Below are 15,554 nucleotides of genomic sequence, written 5' to 3'. Positions count from 1 at the left end.
AATAATTGAGCAGAAGAAAGCTTGTGTCGAAAATCGATTTCAGGCTTCTTAGAAAACAATTTTTTAAATGTTCGATATATCACACAAAATGGTATTGATGTGGTTTTTTAGGACCTGGTATTCTCAAACCATTATTTTCTTATAATAGTCCTACAGTATTGTATTATTTTTTTAGCACAGGCATTCATATTATGCAGACCATTATAGTCTTTCAAAAAAGATTATAAGCTTGGTGTACCAGTACTTTTTATTACCGTACTTGATACTGGTGCATTTGAGTACATTAGGTTCTTTTTTGTAATATTCATTTTGTTTTGTAAATAAATTGATTTATCTAAAAAAAATGACAGCAAATTATATAATACCATGATATATAATAGACTGAACCCAAAACTGTCTCTCTCAAATTTTAATAGATTAAATGTTTTCAAATAAATAAGGTTTGATTTCACATTGCTAAAATTTAGTCCAACTCTATAAAAAAAATAAACTAAGAATTTTAAATTTCCAAAGTTCCATGGAACCGGTGACTTATATTGGAAATGGAATAAAAAAAAATTAGAAATGAAGTTTAGTTTACATTGAATTCAAATTATACAAATATTGGAAGATTCATGTTGAAAGTAAGCTTACATAAAATTTCTACCTAGAAAACAATATTTTGAATTAATATAATGTGAAGTAGGTAGCCTACCGTATTGTTATGAAATGATAGCTTAATGCACATGACTTTGCTGATATTTCAGCAAAGATTGTCATTACCGTATGGAAAAATAGATTTTAAGATACCATTACATTAACTTAGTTGAATGGTGAAATCAAACACAAAATCTAATTGTTTATAATCAGCATTCAACTATAAGTTACTGTAGTGGTATCTTGAAATCTAGATTAAGGACAAGGATGTGGAGCAGGAGGAGGATGAGTGGGAGGGGGAGGAGGGGGGCGAAGTAAGGGTGGAGGAGGAAGTGGTGGGAGGAGGGAGGAGGATTGGGAGGAGAATGATGAGTAAGTAAGGGATAAGAAGGAGGATGAGGAGGAAGGGAAGGAGATGGAGTAGTAGTAGAAAGAGAAGGAGCGGGAAGAGGAGTGATAGGAACTCCTATAAATGAATAAAGAATGAACTAGGGGTGGAGGTGTAGGTGAAGGTGGGGAGGGGAGAAGAAGTAGGAAAGGATGTGGGGAAAAGGGGTGTGAGAGAAAATGGGGAAGGAGGATGAGATTAGGAAATTGGGGAGGAGGCTGAGAAAACGAAAAGCAGGAGGGAGAAGAAGGAAAGAAGGAGAGAAAAAGGTAAGCAGGAAGGAGAAATAAGAAAGAAGAAGAGAAGGAGTAGAAAAAATAGGGAGTGTTAAGATAACAAGAAAAAAGAAGAATGAAGGAGTAAAGGATGATGAGAAGGAGGTGGTGGAGGAGAAGTAGGAGTAGAAAGTGAAAGAGTAGAAAGAGGCATGGTAAGAGCTAAGAGTAGTAGAGTGAGAAAGGAGAAGATAGAAAGAAAGTAAGGGAAGAGGAGTAAGAAAAAATAGGGGGGGGGGAGGAGAAGGTTGAAGTGAATGAGGAGGATATAGGAGAGAATTGGAAGAAAAGGTTGAGGAAATGGAGAGCATGAGGGAGAAAAAGGAAAAAAATCTGGTGTGGCGCACTCACACAACTTTCCTTGCCGTTATGAAAATTGATCACCTGACGCTAGTGTTTACGCGCATCCCAAGTCTAATATTCAAAGATCTGCCAGCTGGTGACAGGACAATAACGCTGGAGACACACGAAGTCTGCTATCTCTTTATAAAGGATGATTTAATAGAATCAACAGTTGCCAAAAGTTTGCAATAATTGAATAATCACTTTATTTTCAATTTTAGGTGAAAATGTCACTGAACATTAATTGTAGAGATTTTATGATCAATCTTTTCCACTTGAAATTTTTGTTCAAATGTATCAGAAGCCTGATAATTGGAAATCTAAAATCACACTTTGCATTGATGGGACGGAGCTCTGAATTTTTACAGATATAAGACTTGTGGCAGTTGATAGAGCTTATCAATGACTATTTCGGTATAAATTTTATCAAAATCGTTGGAGCCGTTTCGAGAAAATCGCGAAAACCCCTGTTTTTGACAACATTTTGCCATTTCAGCCACCATCTTGAATTGCATTTGATCGAGATTGTTCGTGTCGGATCCTTATGGGGGAAGGACATTGAGTTCAAAATTTCAAGTCATTTCGTTAATTGGGAGATGAGATATCGTGTACACACACACATACAGACATACCACAAAAAAAAAAAAAAAAACCACTTTTGGACTCAGGGGACCTTGAAACGTATAGAAATTTAGAAATTGGGTAACCTTAATTTTTTTCGGAAAGCAATACTTTCCTTACCTATGGTAATAGGGTGAGGAAAGTAAAAAGAAGAGGGGACGAAAGGATAAGTGTCGAGAAAACAAAAAAGAAAGTATAATGATAGAATAAAGGATAAGAAAAGAAGGACGGATGAGGAGGACGGACAAAAGGAATTGTGAGAGCAAAGAAGAAGGAAGAAGAGAACCGGGTAGAAGGAAAAGGAAGGAAGAGTAGGAAAAAGAAAAAGAGGATGAAGAAGATGGAACGTGAGATTGAAATAAAATGAGAAAAATAAAAGCATGAGGTTATTGACAGTAAATCGAGCGAATTAAAATTGAGGTAGATAAATAGGAGGTGTAGGAGTAATATTACGACGAGGTAGGTACATAGAATAAGACTATAAAGAAGAAGAAGGAATAAGTAGTAGATTAGAAGGAAGAGCTGGAAGAATATACAAGATGATGATGAGGGAAGGAAGGAGGGAAGAAAATGATTAAATGAAAGCAGAAGGAGAGGAAGGTGAAGAAGAAGAAGAAGAAGGAGGAGGAGGAGGAGGAGGAGGAGTAGGAGGAGGGAGGAGGAGGAGGAGGAGGAGGAGGAGGTGAGGAAGAAGGAGAAAACAGGAAACGTGACAGCGAACACTTTCCGCGCTAGTGCGGATAGTATATTCGACCTAGGGTCGAAAATGTACGTTTTCCGGCTCGAGATCGCGGTTTTCAAGTTCGAGACGAAGTCGAGAACTTGAAGCGTTCGAGAGCCGGAAAAACATTTTGCCCGTGTTGCGAACGCTATTTTTCGCCACACCAAAAAAAAATCCCAATATATAAGAAATTGAAAAATTAATAAAATTCAAACAGCCTATTTTGATAGTTTGAATCTTGGTTATGACAACTTTTACTGTCATTAATTTCAATGTACTAATAATAATTTACAATAGTGACCATATTTTATACTATTATATTTCGAATAATTGTTTGAATTTTTATAGCTCGCGCTTTGCGCCCGGTGCAATATCTCATGGATAGATGGATGAATAGAATTTTCATTACTATTTTGAAATAATGTGATGAAAAATAATATAATGCATATTTCACAGTTTTGTCTCAAAATATATCTAAAAAATGATTGAAATTAAATTATGGTAACTAATATAAAAATAGCTAATAAAAGTCGAAATCATCGACAAAAAAAAATGTCATTGACCGAGATTCGAACCTAGATCGTGTTTGTAACTCACTGAGCTGAGTTCAGTTGTGTACGCCTTAACGCTCTCGGCTATTGGTATTGTTGAAGGAGAGGCCTGACTGATACTCTTAGCATACAGTAATACTGTAAACTAGACTTCTAAAAAAGTTTACTTTACTCTAAAAGCGTACAACCTTTGACTATAGAAAGAAGGTTGTTCTTTCTATAGAAGAGGTTCTTTCTATAGTCAAAGGTACAACAGACTTTGGCTCATGACTTATATTATTAAAATTAATATTATTATCTGTTTCACAATAAAATTTTCACTCTGAATAAGTCAGGTAACGTATGTAGGCTATATAATATAGTGTATAGCAGCATATTAATTTGAAGCCGGTTGCCGGCATTTTCACAACAAATATGCTCTGAAATCATAGAGAAAACATCGAATAAATCTATCCCACGTGGAAACCTATAGGTCCACGTGGGGATGGATAAGAAATTGATGAGCCTACAGTTTTATGAAGATTGCAAGCCACCACGAAACTTCCTAACCTAAGATAAATATGAAATCAATCGGAGTTAGATCCTGAATAGGACAGCTCCTAAATAATGAAATCGAACAATAAAAATGATATTGCTGATTTGATGCTCTTGTACGATTATTACAAAATTAATAAAATAAATAATTATAATTTATGAAATTCAAGATATTATTAAAATTTAATATATATTTATTATGATTAAAAATTCAATATCAAAACCATCCCTGATACTTATTGCAAATTGCAGCTCTCATGTTGATTTCTATTAAAATTATGAAAAAATAAGTATTAATTTGTCAACAAAAGTTTCAATATTATTATCCCATTTTGATTTTAATCATAATATCCTCATCAATATAAAGAAACACGAATTGACAAATAAAAAAAGATACAACTTTATATACTTATTCCTATTCATTATAATATCGTATAACTCAGCAGGTATCGTAAAGTCCATAAATACGACAGAAGCACTACAAACAACACTGAAGCATTTTGACGGAGATGAAAAGTTGTTCTAGAGTTTTAGTAGTGCTTTTAAGAAATGTTATTACCAACTCATTACAACTGTCGTCGTATTTTTGATAGGGCTTTGAAATGCTGGATGCCAAAAGCTGGGCGAAGTGAGGATAATGGAATTTGAATGTTTACAAAGAGGAAACAAACAGAATGGATCGAGAAAAGGGATTGAGAAAGAGAGAAGAGAGAGGGAAGGATGAAAAGGAAGGTGAGAGTGTGAGAGTGTGAGAGAGTGAGAGAGAGGAGAGGATAGAGATAAATGTGAGACGAAGACTGACACTTACTGACTGATTCCTGTCAAGATCGTAGACAGAAACGTGAAGAATAAAACTAAGTATAAAATGAAAAAGAATTTGAAGACAACGAAGTGGAAAAAGTAGAAGAAGTGGGAAGAAGATAGCAGAATGACGAGTAGAGTGAGTAAAAATGAATGACGAGGAGGAGGTGAAGGAGAAGGGGGAGGAGCAGAATAAGAGAAAGGAGAAGAATAAAGAGGAGAAGAAGAAAAACAAGAAGAAGAATAAAAAAAGAACAAGAAGATAGTAGAATGGAGAGTAAAGTGAAATAAGAAGAATGAGTAGGAGGAAGTGAAGGAGAGGTGAAGGAGAAGAAGGAGGAGGAGTAGGAGGTGGTGAAAAAAGGGAAGGAAGAGGAGCAGCATAAGAGGAAGGAGGAGAAGAAGTGAGGAAGAAGGAATGAGTAGATGGATGGCTCCCAAATTGTGCTTTGTTTGACTATTTTAAAGCGTTACACAAATTTCAGGACACTTACAGAATACAAACAAATTTAGACCCGTTGCTCACCTAACAATTCCTGGCAAAGATATGCATTGTTGATGACTAAACTGATAAGAATAGACGGCACAGCACAGACTGGCATACAATTGTTTTGTTTCACCTGATAAAAACAGATAAGTCGAGAAATTTGCACCGAATATTTGTGACTGACGATATATATTTTTTTATTAAAGTAAATACTTCTTTATAAATCTCTGTTGAATGTTTGATAATTAATTATCAATTTCTTGGGAATTTTTCAGTAGAAGAGTAGAAATAGGGTACCGTATTATACATTTGGGAAATTATTATGATGAGATAACCTTTGTGAAAAGTTGAAAGATAAGGGTAGACAAAAGGATAGTAGAAGGGGGTAGCGTAAAAGGGATAAAATATGATCAGATACAAATAAATAGGTTATTAAACAGTATCTTCATTCTATGGTGTGATCACATTGAATGCGTTTATGTGCAAGTGCACGCTTGGTTATGCATGATCAAGCTTGCAGATGAGAAACAAAAACTGAAAAGGGCAATATGAACTCTCACACTGAACCCTTGCACTTGCTGGTTGCGTTCAGTGTGAGCCAGTTACAACGTGTTTCAATGACACTTTACAGATTCTGTTTTTCGGCTCATGTACGATCTGACGAGCACTTGCGTACCGTATTCAATGTGATCTCGCCCTAGAGTTCAATTTCTATGTTCAATTAATTTTGTCATTTAACAATATTTTATATTTCAAGACTCTAATGAGCTATGATCAATTTCTAAACAGTAAGAGCCAAGCCATACGAAGAGTTTTTTCAGAGTCAGCAGGGCAGATATCTCTCCGATTGACAGATTATCAGCTGATTCCCGAACGCCAATCCAATCAGCTGATAATCTGCCGATTGGAGAGCTTCCTGCCTTGCTGATTTCAAAAACGCTGTCTAAAATCGCCTGAAAAACAACTCTTCGTATGGCTTGGTCCTAAAAGTTCATATTGTAATAATAAACAAAGTTAGCAATGCATTGTTCTCAAAAGTGACAAGTTCAAGATATCCGAATCATTTTCATAAACGGTGAACTATTTTACCATTTGTGTTCAACTATAATCAGTTGTGAACATGCAAAGCTTTGCATGCATGATTTTGGGTGATCAAGCGAAATAATATACGCTTAGTCATTGCCATTTGCATCGTAACTAGTAGTTCTGTGAACAGCAGACCTCGCGCAGTTATAAACCACAGCCTCCTCTAATACTGTCGATCAGAGTAAATTCTGTCCTGTCCTGTCGTGTCGGCGAGATATCGGTGTGAATACGACCAATGGCTGTTTGGGTTGGTGTATCGACAATGCTAATCATGTGTTTGATATTTTGAAACAACTACTATCATCAAAAGCTAACAGAGTTGGAAGCAGAGGAAGGTCGGGAGAAAATACTATGTTACTTTCAGTTATCAATTGCATGCGTCATTGCATGAAATTAATAAACCACTCGACAGCTAATTTGTGATGAATAGGTACCAAGGTACCTATATACAATATATTCTAGGTACATTGAAAAATTCCATAGTCCGATTTTTACGGACGTATGAAGAGGCTGGCTCCTTTTCCTTTCATATTATTTCCTCTCATATTATAATTTGAAAACTCATAATTTCAAAAAACCCGAATTCCATGAAGATTTATTGCAACGTTTCGTCGTAAATGCAGAACATATAAACATAAATACATAAAGATAAATGCAAAAACCATCGACTTGAATTTTGGACCTCACTTCCCTCGGTCAAATAAAATAATGAATATACAATACTTGGATTACAATCAATATTACATAGCAAATTTTAGGGTATGGTAATTCGCAATAAGGTGAAGTATAGTACGCTATAGTGTAGAATTTAGTTTAGCATCTAGGTTCAGATGTCGGTCGTTATGAGAATCGCACTGTTAAGATGTCGAAAATTATTTTCATGGACCATTTTCACTAATGTGCAATATCATGTTCCCAAAATGCAATTATGTAAGATTTACGTCGTGGATGGAAACACAATACCTAATGAAAACAGGGTTTGATATTCCAGGTTTACAGCTTCGAATGAGTTATTATATTATATCGTTCTAGAGTGGGATTCACTTTAAAACTGTCAGCATTGATTGAATGAAATGCATTGATGTAATTCATAAGGAATGCTGACAGCTTGAAGTGAATCTAGAGTGATAGGGTAGAGCTTTGAATGGGGAGAGAATTTCTCATCATTAAAATGTTATGCGATCACCTTGATGAAATTAATGAACGAGAACGAGAGATAGTAACAAAGGGATTGTCTTTTTCTCCCTCAAGTCAACTTTTATCCTACAAGTCTATCTACATCTAATGGGAATATTTTCCCTTTTAATTAATTATCATTAATGTTTTGAATATTAACATTTTTAATATTGTTTTAATACTAACAAATCAATATTAATTAATTCCATCTTTGGTTTTTAGTTCTCTTTTTCTTGTATCATAATGTTTAATTTAATGAAGTTTAATTATTATTAAACGAAAATCCAAATTAAGTGCTGTAAATCACCCCGCAGAATTCTGTTACTGAAAATATTGACAACAGGGTTAAAAGCTAAATGGGAATTCGATGAGAGCTACTATCCAATCATTATTTTCCTCAAATATAATGTGAATTTCGTTTAATAATAATTATTCATCAATTAGCATTAGAATAAATGCAATTTATCATTAATTTTCATCTTTTAATGAAGTTTGTTGCTGTGGAGTTTTATTAGCTGAGTATAATGCACACATAAGCCCACATAATAATGCACATAATAGGCACATAATGCCCATAATGCACACATAAGCCCACATAATAATGCACATAATGCCCATAATGCACACATAAGCCCTAGGCTTATACGTGGGTAGATAATGAGAAAAACGACAAGTAAATAATTACGATAAGATAATTACATTTATTCATTCAATTAGAATTACAAATCATTCTTGTACATCGGGAGAGAACAAACAGGGTTAGCCTGAAACTCATTTTCTCCCAAGGTTTCATTAATAGAGATGAATATATCTATAGTTCTGAGTGAGTTCCTAACAAACGAGAAGTAATTTTGAAGCTCATATAAGTGTATGTTAGTGGATCTGGCCTCAAGCAGTCACCCTTTCAACGGGAATGACCTGATCATTTCAAATGCTGATTAATGAGATTGATTCAAGTCAGGGTTTCAAAAAAAATCCTAAAACAACCTCTGATTACCAGATAATTATTAAACTTTTTTCTGAGGGTTATACCCACATAAGCATTTGTAAGGGTAATAGGCAGGATGATGAGGAAGGAGTGGACCTGCAGCTTTAGGTGGGTTCTGAACTTTCAAGCTAAGCGATTATTCGACCTGAACTGATGGGATATTACAACCAGAATACCAAACAAATCACTTAATAGTCACCGCAAATTCTCCTAGTTACGAATGGGTGCACTGCACTCCATTACATCTAATCGTCATTAGTGTTGGAAACTTCTCTTCACGCTTCAACTGTGGTGAGTCAATTTTCCAAAGCAGAGTTTTCGAGAGGAAAAACAGTATTTTCCACAGAGAGAAGTGAAAAGAAAGAGAGATTAGATGACAGAGAGATAAGAGAGAAAAAAGAGAGAGCAGGAGTCACAGAGGCAGTAAAAAGGGAAGGAAAGAATAAACCAAGCAGCGAGAGAGAGAGATTAAGAGAGAGAGCTGAGATGGATGATAGTTTTACAGATTACAGTAGAAAGAGGGAAATAGAAAGCATGCTCAAAAGAAGGGTTCAATAGTACATACTTTTAAAGGGAGAGAGAGAGAGGAATAAAGGTTTTTTCCACAGTTTGGAGAGAGATTTTGAAATTTTAGAAAGGGATGATTTTCCTAAGGACAAAAATGAATAGATCAACTGTAGTTTTCGGAAATAAGAGACGAGTTAGAAGAAAGGAAATTGAAGCGTATTTGAGAGAAAGAGAAGGGAAAAGGGAAAGAGAAGTTAATTTCTTAATTTTGAATAGGGAGAGGAATTTTACTGAAAATTGAATTGCAGTTCAAAAAAAGTGAAAAAAATTGAGATTGGAGTAAGTGTCTGATGATAACCCACACCAGGTCGAAACGATCGCCACTACCAATGGTAAGTGCATTTTCACTTCATAAGTTTTTTAAAAAAATCAAGTTTGAAAATTGAAGATAAAGAGAGAGAAAGAGCGGTTAGTTTACAAATTTTCAAGAGAAATGAGATGGAGAATTTCCTTCAATAGGGAGAGTTATTTCCAGAGAAAATAAGTAATATTATCAGAAAGAGAGAAAAAATGTTCTTAAAAGAGGACGAAATTGTCAGAAAGAGAGAATATTTCAAAGAGGGAGAGAGAACATTTTCCCGGAAAGAGTTATAAGAGACTAAAATTTTGCAGATCCTGGTACACCACTCAACATATTGCATCATCCATTTACAGTGGAAGCCTCTGACCCCCTCCACAACAGTTGAGGAGTGAAGATAGGTTGGTGGGAGGAGGGAGGAGGGAGGGAGAAAAACTTTGCCGAACTTCTAATCTCATTTTTCCCCCAGAGAGCAGCCAGTAATGACCGCACCCATTCCATTTAACATCTATCCATCCATTTCGCCCAGAGAAGGAGACAGGGACAGAGGAAGAAAGAGAAAGAGATAGTGTGGTAGAAAGAAAAACAGTTCACAAGTTGCCATCGTGCAGAGAATGAGCAGTGTCACGTCACAACCTCTGAAGCCGGCCATTCATTATTATGATGATGGAATAGCTGTGGCGAAAAGTTTTTCTTTGATGTATGATGCTTATTACGGGGCGGACTTCGCTGATAAAGACCATATGGGGAAGAAAATTATTGGAAAAGCGATTATGGAGATTCGGATATAGGTGAAAATAGATGCCGAGTGACCTGACTGGCTCAGGTCTGGTGTCAGAGTTTTCAGGTCTCACAATATGAATTTCAATGACTAAACAATCACTTTCAAGTAGCCGGGATTGATGGCTTAACGTGTCACTGGGACCCGTTGTCAGTGTGAAGAGAGAAATTTGATAATCCTCATTTAAAAATTATTTTGAAAATACATTAACATACTTCATAAAATACTCAAACCTTAATAAAATAAAACATACGTGAAATTTCACTTTAATGTAGTTTAGGCCTAATTGATGGAGGAAAAAATTGAAGTGAATAATGATTTTGATATTTTGAATTAGAATTACTGCAAATTCCATGGAAATTGATGTCAGAATTTCTATTATTTACAGGAAGATGTCGAATGCATGAAGCATTTCCTAGTGAGCAACATATTAAAAACAACCCAATGCTGGACAAATACATCCTTCGTGAGTATGCTTCCATCTAGCTTTATTCACTGATATTTTTTATTTCGAATTGTGCCCACATGAGTTTCCTGCTTGTGCGTCGGTAATGAAATGTACGAGGGTGATTTATAGTTTGTGTAAAATAAGTTGAGACTAGGCCCTCCATCCGAAGAAATTACAGGGTTGCCAAATCGTGTAAAATTGTAACTTTCTCAAATATCCAATTCAACGTCAGAATTGGATGTAGAATATCATCCCCGATATCCTAGAAGTACTAAAAAAGCTTCAGGGTTGAAGGATTAAAAGGAAATTTAACTTTTATGATAAAATTGGAAACATCGCGAAGATTTGTTTTTCTTTTGAATATTACTCCTCTTACAATCATGGGGCGTCGTAATGCGTAATAGTTCTATATCAAATTAACGGGGAGAAAGTCTCCTTTATATTGGTGTCTGGATCATTTTTATCCGACTTATAGTTTTTTTAATTAATGATTATGTTCGTCAATGTCGAGACATTTCGAGCAGAAAACATGAAATTTTCGACATGCTAGAAACTTTTTTGTTTCAAAAGATAAGTAGGTGGTGAAAGCAAGAAAGTTTTTCATAAATGATTGAAATTATTTTTCCAATAGTCAAAATTAGTCGGAAGATCGCATTTTGGTCTCCAAGGAATTTTAAAGTTAGGAGAGCGGCTGCATGGTATGCATTGTTTACCAAATTGTATGCTGAAGGCTGGAAATTTACAAGATATTTGACTGAATTATTTCAAACGCAAGCAGCTGATTGCCTCTAGAAAGACTGTAATGAAACACTGCTTGGATTATTCGAGGCGAGGTTGTCATTTTCACTATTTATAATCATGTGGCTTGCAGTTGCTGAATTTTTCTGTATTTTATTGTTTTTGTTGATCCCAGCTATTGATAGCATAAATGGTGGCACACCATGCAGCCGCTATCCTTGACTTTGAAACTCCTGAGAGGCCACAACTAACTGAATACACTCTTCCGAGTACGTTTGACAATTGGAAAAATAATTTCAATCATTTCTGAGAAACTTTCTCGCTTTCACCACCTACTTATCTTTTGAAATAGAAATGTTTCTAGCATGTCGAAAATTTAATGTTTTCTGCTCGAAATGTCTCGACATTGACGAACATATTCATTAATTAAAAAATAACTATAAGTCGGATAAAAATGATCCAGGCACCAATAGAAATGAGACATTCTCCCCGTTAATTTGATATAAAGTTATTACGCATTACGACGCCCCATAAAATTCTGAGAGAAGTGGTATTCAAAAGAAAAACAAATCTTCGCGATGTTTCCAATTTTATCATAAAAGTTGAATTTCCTTTTAATCCTTCAACCCGGAAGCTTTTTTAGTACTACTAGGATATCGGGGATGATATTCTACATCCAATTCTGACGTTAAATTGGAAATTTGAGAAAGTTGCAATTTTACACGATTTGGCAACCCTGTAATTTCCTCGGATGGAGACCCAAGTCTCAACTTATTTTACACAAACTATAATGATATGATTAAACGTCCATGTCTACCAGCCGCATTCTAACCCACGACCAGGGCCCTTTTGCATGATAAAATACAAACTAATAATACTAGTAGTCAGATGGTTATTTGAATAGGAAAGTATTAAACTATTAGTTTATATTGTAACATGCAATAGGCCCCAGGTAGCGCTAGCAGACTGAAGGGTGCAACGTCTCAGCTATCCTATATTATGAGGTTTGCTGAGGATCCATCTTCTTCTCACTGATACAGCATATATCTTCTATAATATAATAAAGGAGAGCATCGGCTTATACATGTAGGTTACCTATGGGAAATTCACTAATGATGCATCATCACGTCTTAACTAGGTACTGAAATGATTAACTTGAAACTTTGCACAAAGATACTGAATTTGCCGAGGATGCACATATATAGGCTTAGTTTTATTGCTATCAATCAATTCTAATGATCGAAACAAATTTATTCAATTTGTAATTCAAAGTTTACGAAAATATAAAAGCCCAACCAAACAGGATTTTTTTCAAGTGCCGTATAGCTTAGTTGATAGCGAGCGCGGTTCATGAATCAAAAGTTGCGGGTTCAAAACATACAGAACAATTATTTTTTGCTGGAAATTTTGAACTCATATAAAGATTATCCACGTGATTTTGAACAAAATAATGAATAATTATTTGTTATGTTCCCTCCATATAAGGAGATTGCATTTTATTACACCAAATTTTCCCCAGTGTAAAGAAAGAGTTGCATGCTAGTACAAAATAAATTTTCATGACTTTTTACTTGAGTTCAGTTCATTCAATTCTAATGATTTGTATATTTAGATACCGAAGAAAAATTATTAACTCTCTATTTAATACCTTATGCTTTGTGCACTATACACTAACTGGAGAATTTCAAACAATCTCAATTCTCAACTCCTATTTTATATGACTCCCAATATTGCTATTAGCTTTCGTCCACAATCACATCCCAATATACTAGTAGAAACTGAATTTTTCAGTCTACATAGTTACTGTAGAGTAGTTAAATTCATCAGTGTTTATATAAGTATTACTGTGATATTATATTTTGTTCAAATTATAAAAATTTACTGACAGATATATATTTTTACAAAAAGCCATTCACATTTCAACTTGAAAATCAATTTTCACCAAACAAATGATATTGAAAAATACTGCAAATGTTTTGTTTCAGATTACACAAGGACAGAAATGATGTTTTCGCTGATTAGTCTGATGGTGATGATCATGGGATTTCTTTTTTCGATCTACACGTTCAGGAATCCCCGATACACGTTCAAAAGGCTGGCGGGGGCAATACATCTCATATCATGTGAGTGCATCAAAACTGTATTTCAAATAAATATATCCGATATAATATTGGTAACAATATTTTTTCATGTAGATATTTTTTCCTCCTTCAATCAATATGAAAGTAAAATAGTTGGAATTTCTCTATTCTCACAATAATTAAAAAGACAATTGACACAATTATTGGTTGTGAAAGTGGAATGAGAAGTAGCTTTTTCAATGGAATATCTGTTTATCTTCATAATTTTTATAAAATGCCTTGTATAAAGTATAGAAGAAAGTTTCAGAGCTAGAATAGCTAGCTACAATAATTTCCTCTGAAACCAATCCTCAAAGTTTACACAATTATTGGTTGTCAAAGTTAAATTAGTATCGTAGAAGTCAACCTGTACTTTTCAAGTAAAACCCTATTTGAAAAGATTTTGGGAGAGGGATTGCACAAGGTTACCTTATTTTTTCTCTCCCTATCATTTTGATTATGTACTTATTGTATGAATCAATAAAGTAACATTTAAATCATTTAAAAATTCATTTGAGAAGATTATGGAAGAATTTTCATTGATTTGAGTTCACGTTGTGAATCAGTGTGAACTAGTTAACATTGTATTGGAATCAGAAAGAATAATCGCCAATATGTAGTTTCCCCAATATAAAAAATAATGTAGCTATCAAAATATTTGAATTAGTCACTAACTGTTATTACAGTACCAACGTTGGGGAATGTATTGTTCATACCTCTCATGATTTTAGTGTGGATTACAAAAAATGATATTATTTTTATGACAAATCCAGTTTACTTGTTAAATATCACTTTTCCTTAATTTGAATCAGAACAGAAAAAATATAAAAATATGATTTAAATGGTTCCAAATTGAACATTTCAAATATAATTTGATTCCGGTATTGATACCAGCAATTCAAAGTTATGCATGATGTAAAACTATTTTTATTTTAGACATAAAATTTAGCACAAAGTTTAAAGGAAGTCACTCAATTACAACATAACCATGTACACATTTAAATCATAGTTATTATTGAGAGGTTTTTTGAAAAGATATAGGTTGTAATCATACCATTGAATCCATTGCATTTTAAATATAAAGTATCCAAGTAAACTGTTACAATTTGTGAAATTATAGTTGTCAGAGGGCTCGTCAGTTTTACTTTACACAGGAAATGCAGTAACGCCAAACAACTATACTGAACAGCTCAATGATATCATTATTACTATATTAGAATGGTAGGTACCTACAATTGTGTCTTTTTAATTGAAGTGCTCTTGAAATGGAACAATTTGATCCTTTATGCAGTAAAACCTTGATATCTTGATCCTATCATTTTGTAACAATTTCAAATAAAACTCACCTAATAACACCTGTGGATTATCTTTGAATACAAGTGATGAATAGTATCTGTTAAATAGAACATTTTTTCGAGCTATCCTATTTTACTGTAAATACTAATTCAATATTATTAGAGTGTAGTCCTTCCCTAAAGTAATCATTTGTAGGTAATTATTATTTATTTGAAACTACTCTTGTAACCCAATATAGTTTCAAATTGTTGAGCTCCTGACTATCTCAACATGTTTTTGATTTGTAACTAATGTTTTCATGTTTAGTTTGACTTGGATATTCATCTCCAGAATATTAGATTTTGATAACTGAGCTTAATCATTGACTGAAATAATAAAAGCCTATAAATATGAAAAATGAATTCGAAAATATGAATTAGACAACTCAAGCACTATTTTAAAAAATTTCTTGAATGAATACCGTGAATTGAAACTTTTTTTAAGGTAGTGAAGTATCTGACTCAGTCACATATCCTGACATATTGGAACAGGTGGCTAAAACCGAAAGAGCTGTGAACCCACATTTCAATGTCAGTAACTGCAAACACAATAGTAATTAAAAAGCCTCAGAAAACTTGTGATACTTTGAGCTTTTTGTCGAGTTTTCGTCTGAACGGAAAGGGAGCGTGCTGATGAATACAACAACCTATGAATCACCCAG

At 34.2% G+C, this 15,554-nt stretch overlaps 1 protein-coding gene across 1 annotated transcript in view; it reads left to right on the top strand.

The window, feature by feature from the left end:
* LOC111048000 overlaps positions 1 to 15,554 on the top strand; it is a 54,534-nt gene that overhangs the window by 35,555 nt on the left and 3,425 nt on the right. The window contains exons 4-5 of the mRNA XM_039434233.1: positions 10,641 to 10,718; positions 13,424 to 13,561. Of these exons, the coding sequence (XP_039290167.1) occupies positions 10,641 to 10,718; positions 13,424 to 13,561 (216 nt within the window). The remainder of the gene's footprint in view (positions 1 to 10,640; positions 10,719 to 13,423; positions 13,562 to 15,554) is intronic.

Source organism: Nilaparvata lugens, chromosome 8, assembly GCF_014356525.2.
Source record: "Nilaparvata lugens isolate BPH chromosome 8, ASM1435652v1, whole genome shotgun sequence".
Lineage (NCBI taxonomy): Eukaryota > Metazoa > Arthropoda > Insecta > Hemiptera > Delphacidae > Nilaparvata > Nilaparvata lugens.
The sequence above is the reverse complement of the archived record's forward strand: the minus strand, read 5'-3'. Positions and strand labels throughout refer to the sequence as shown.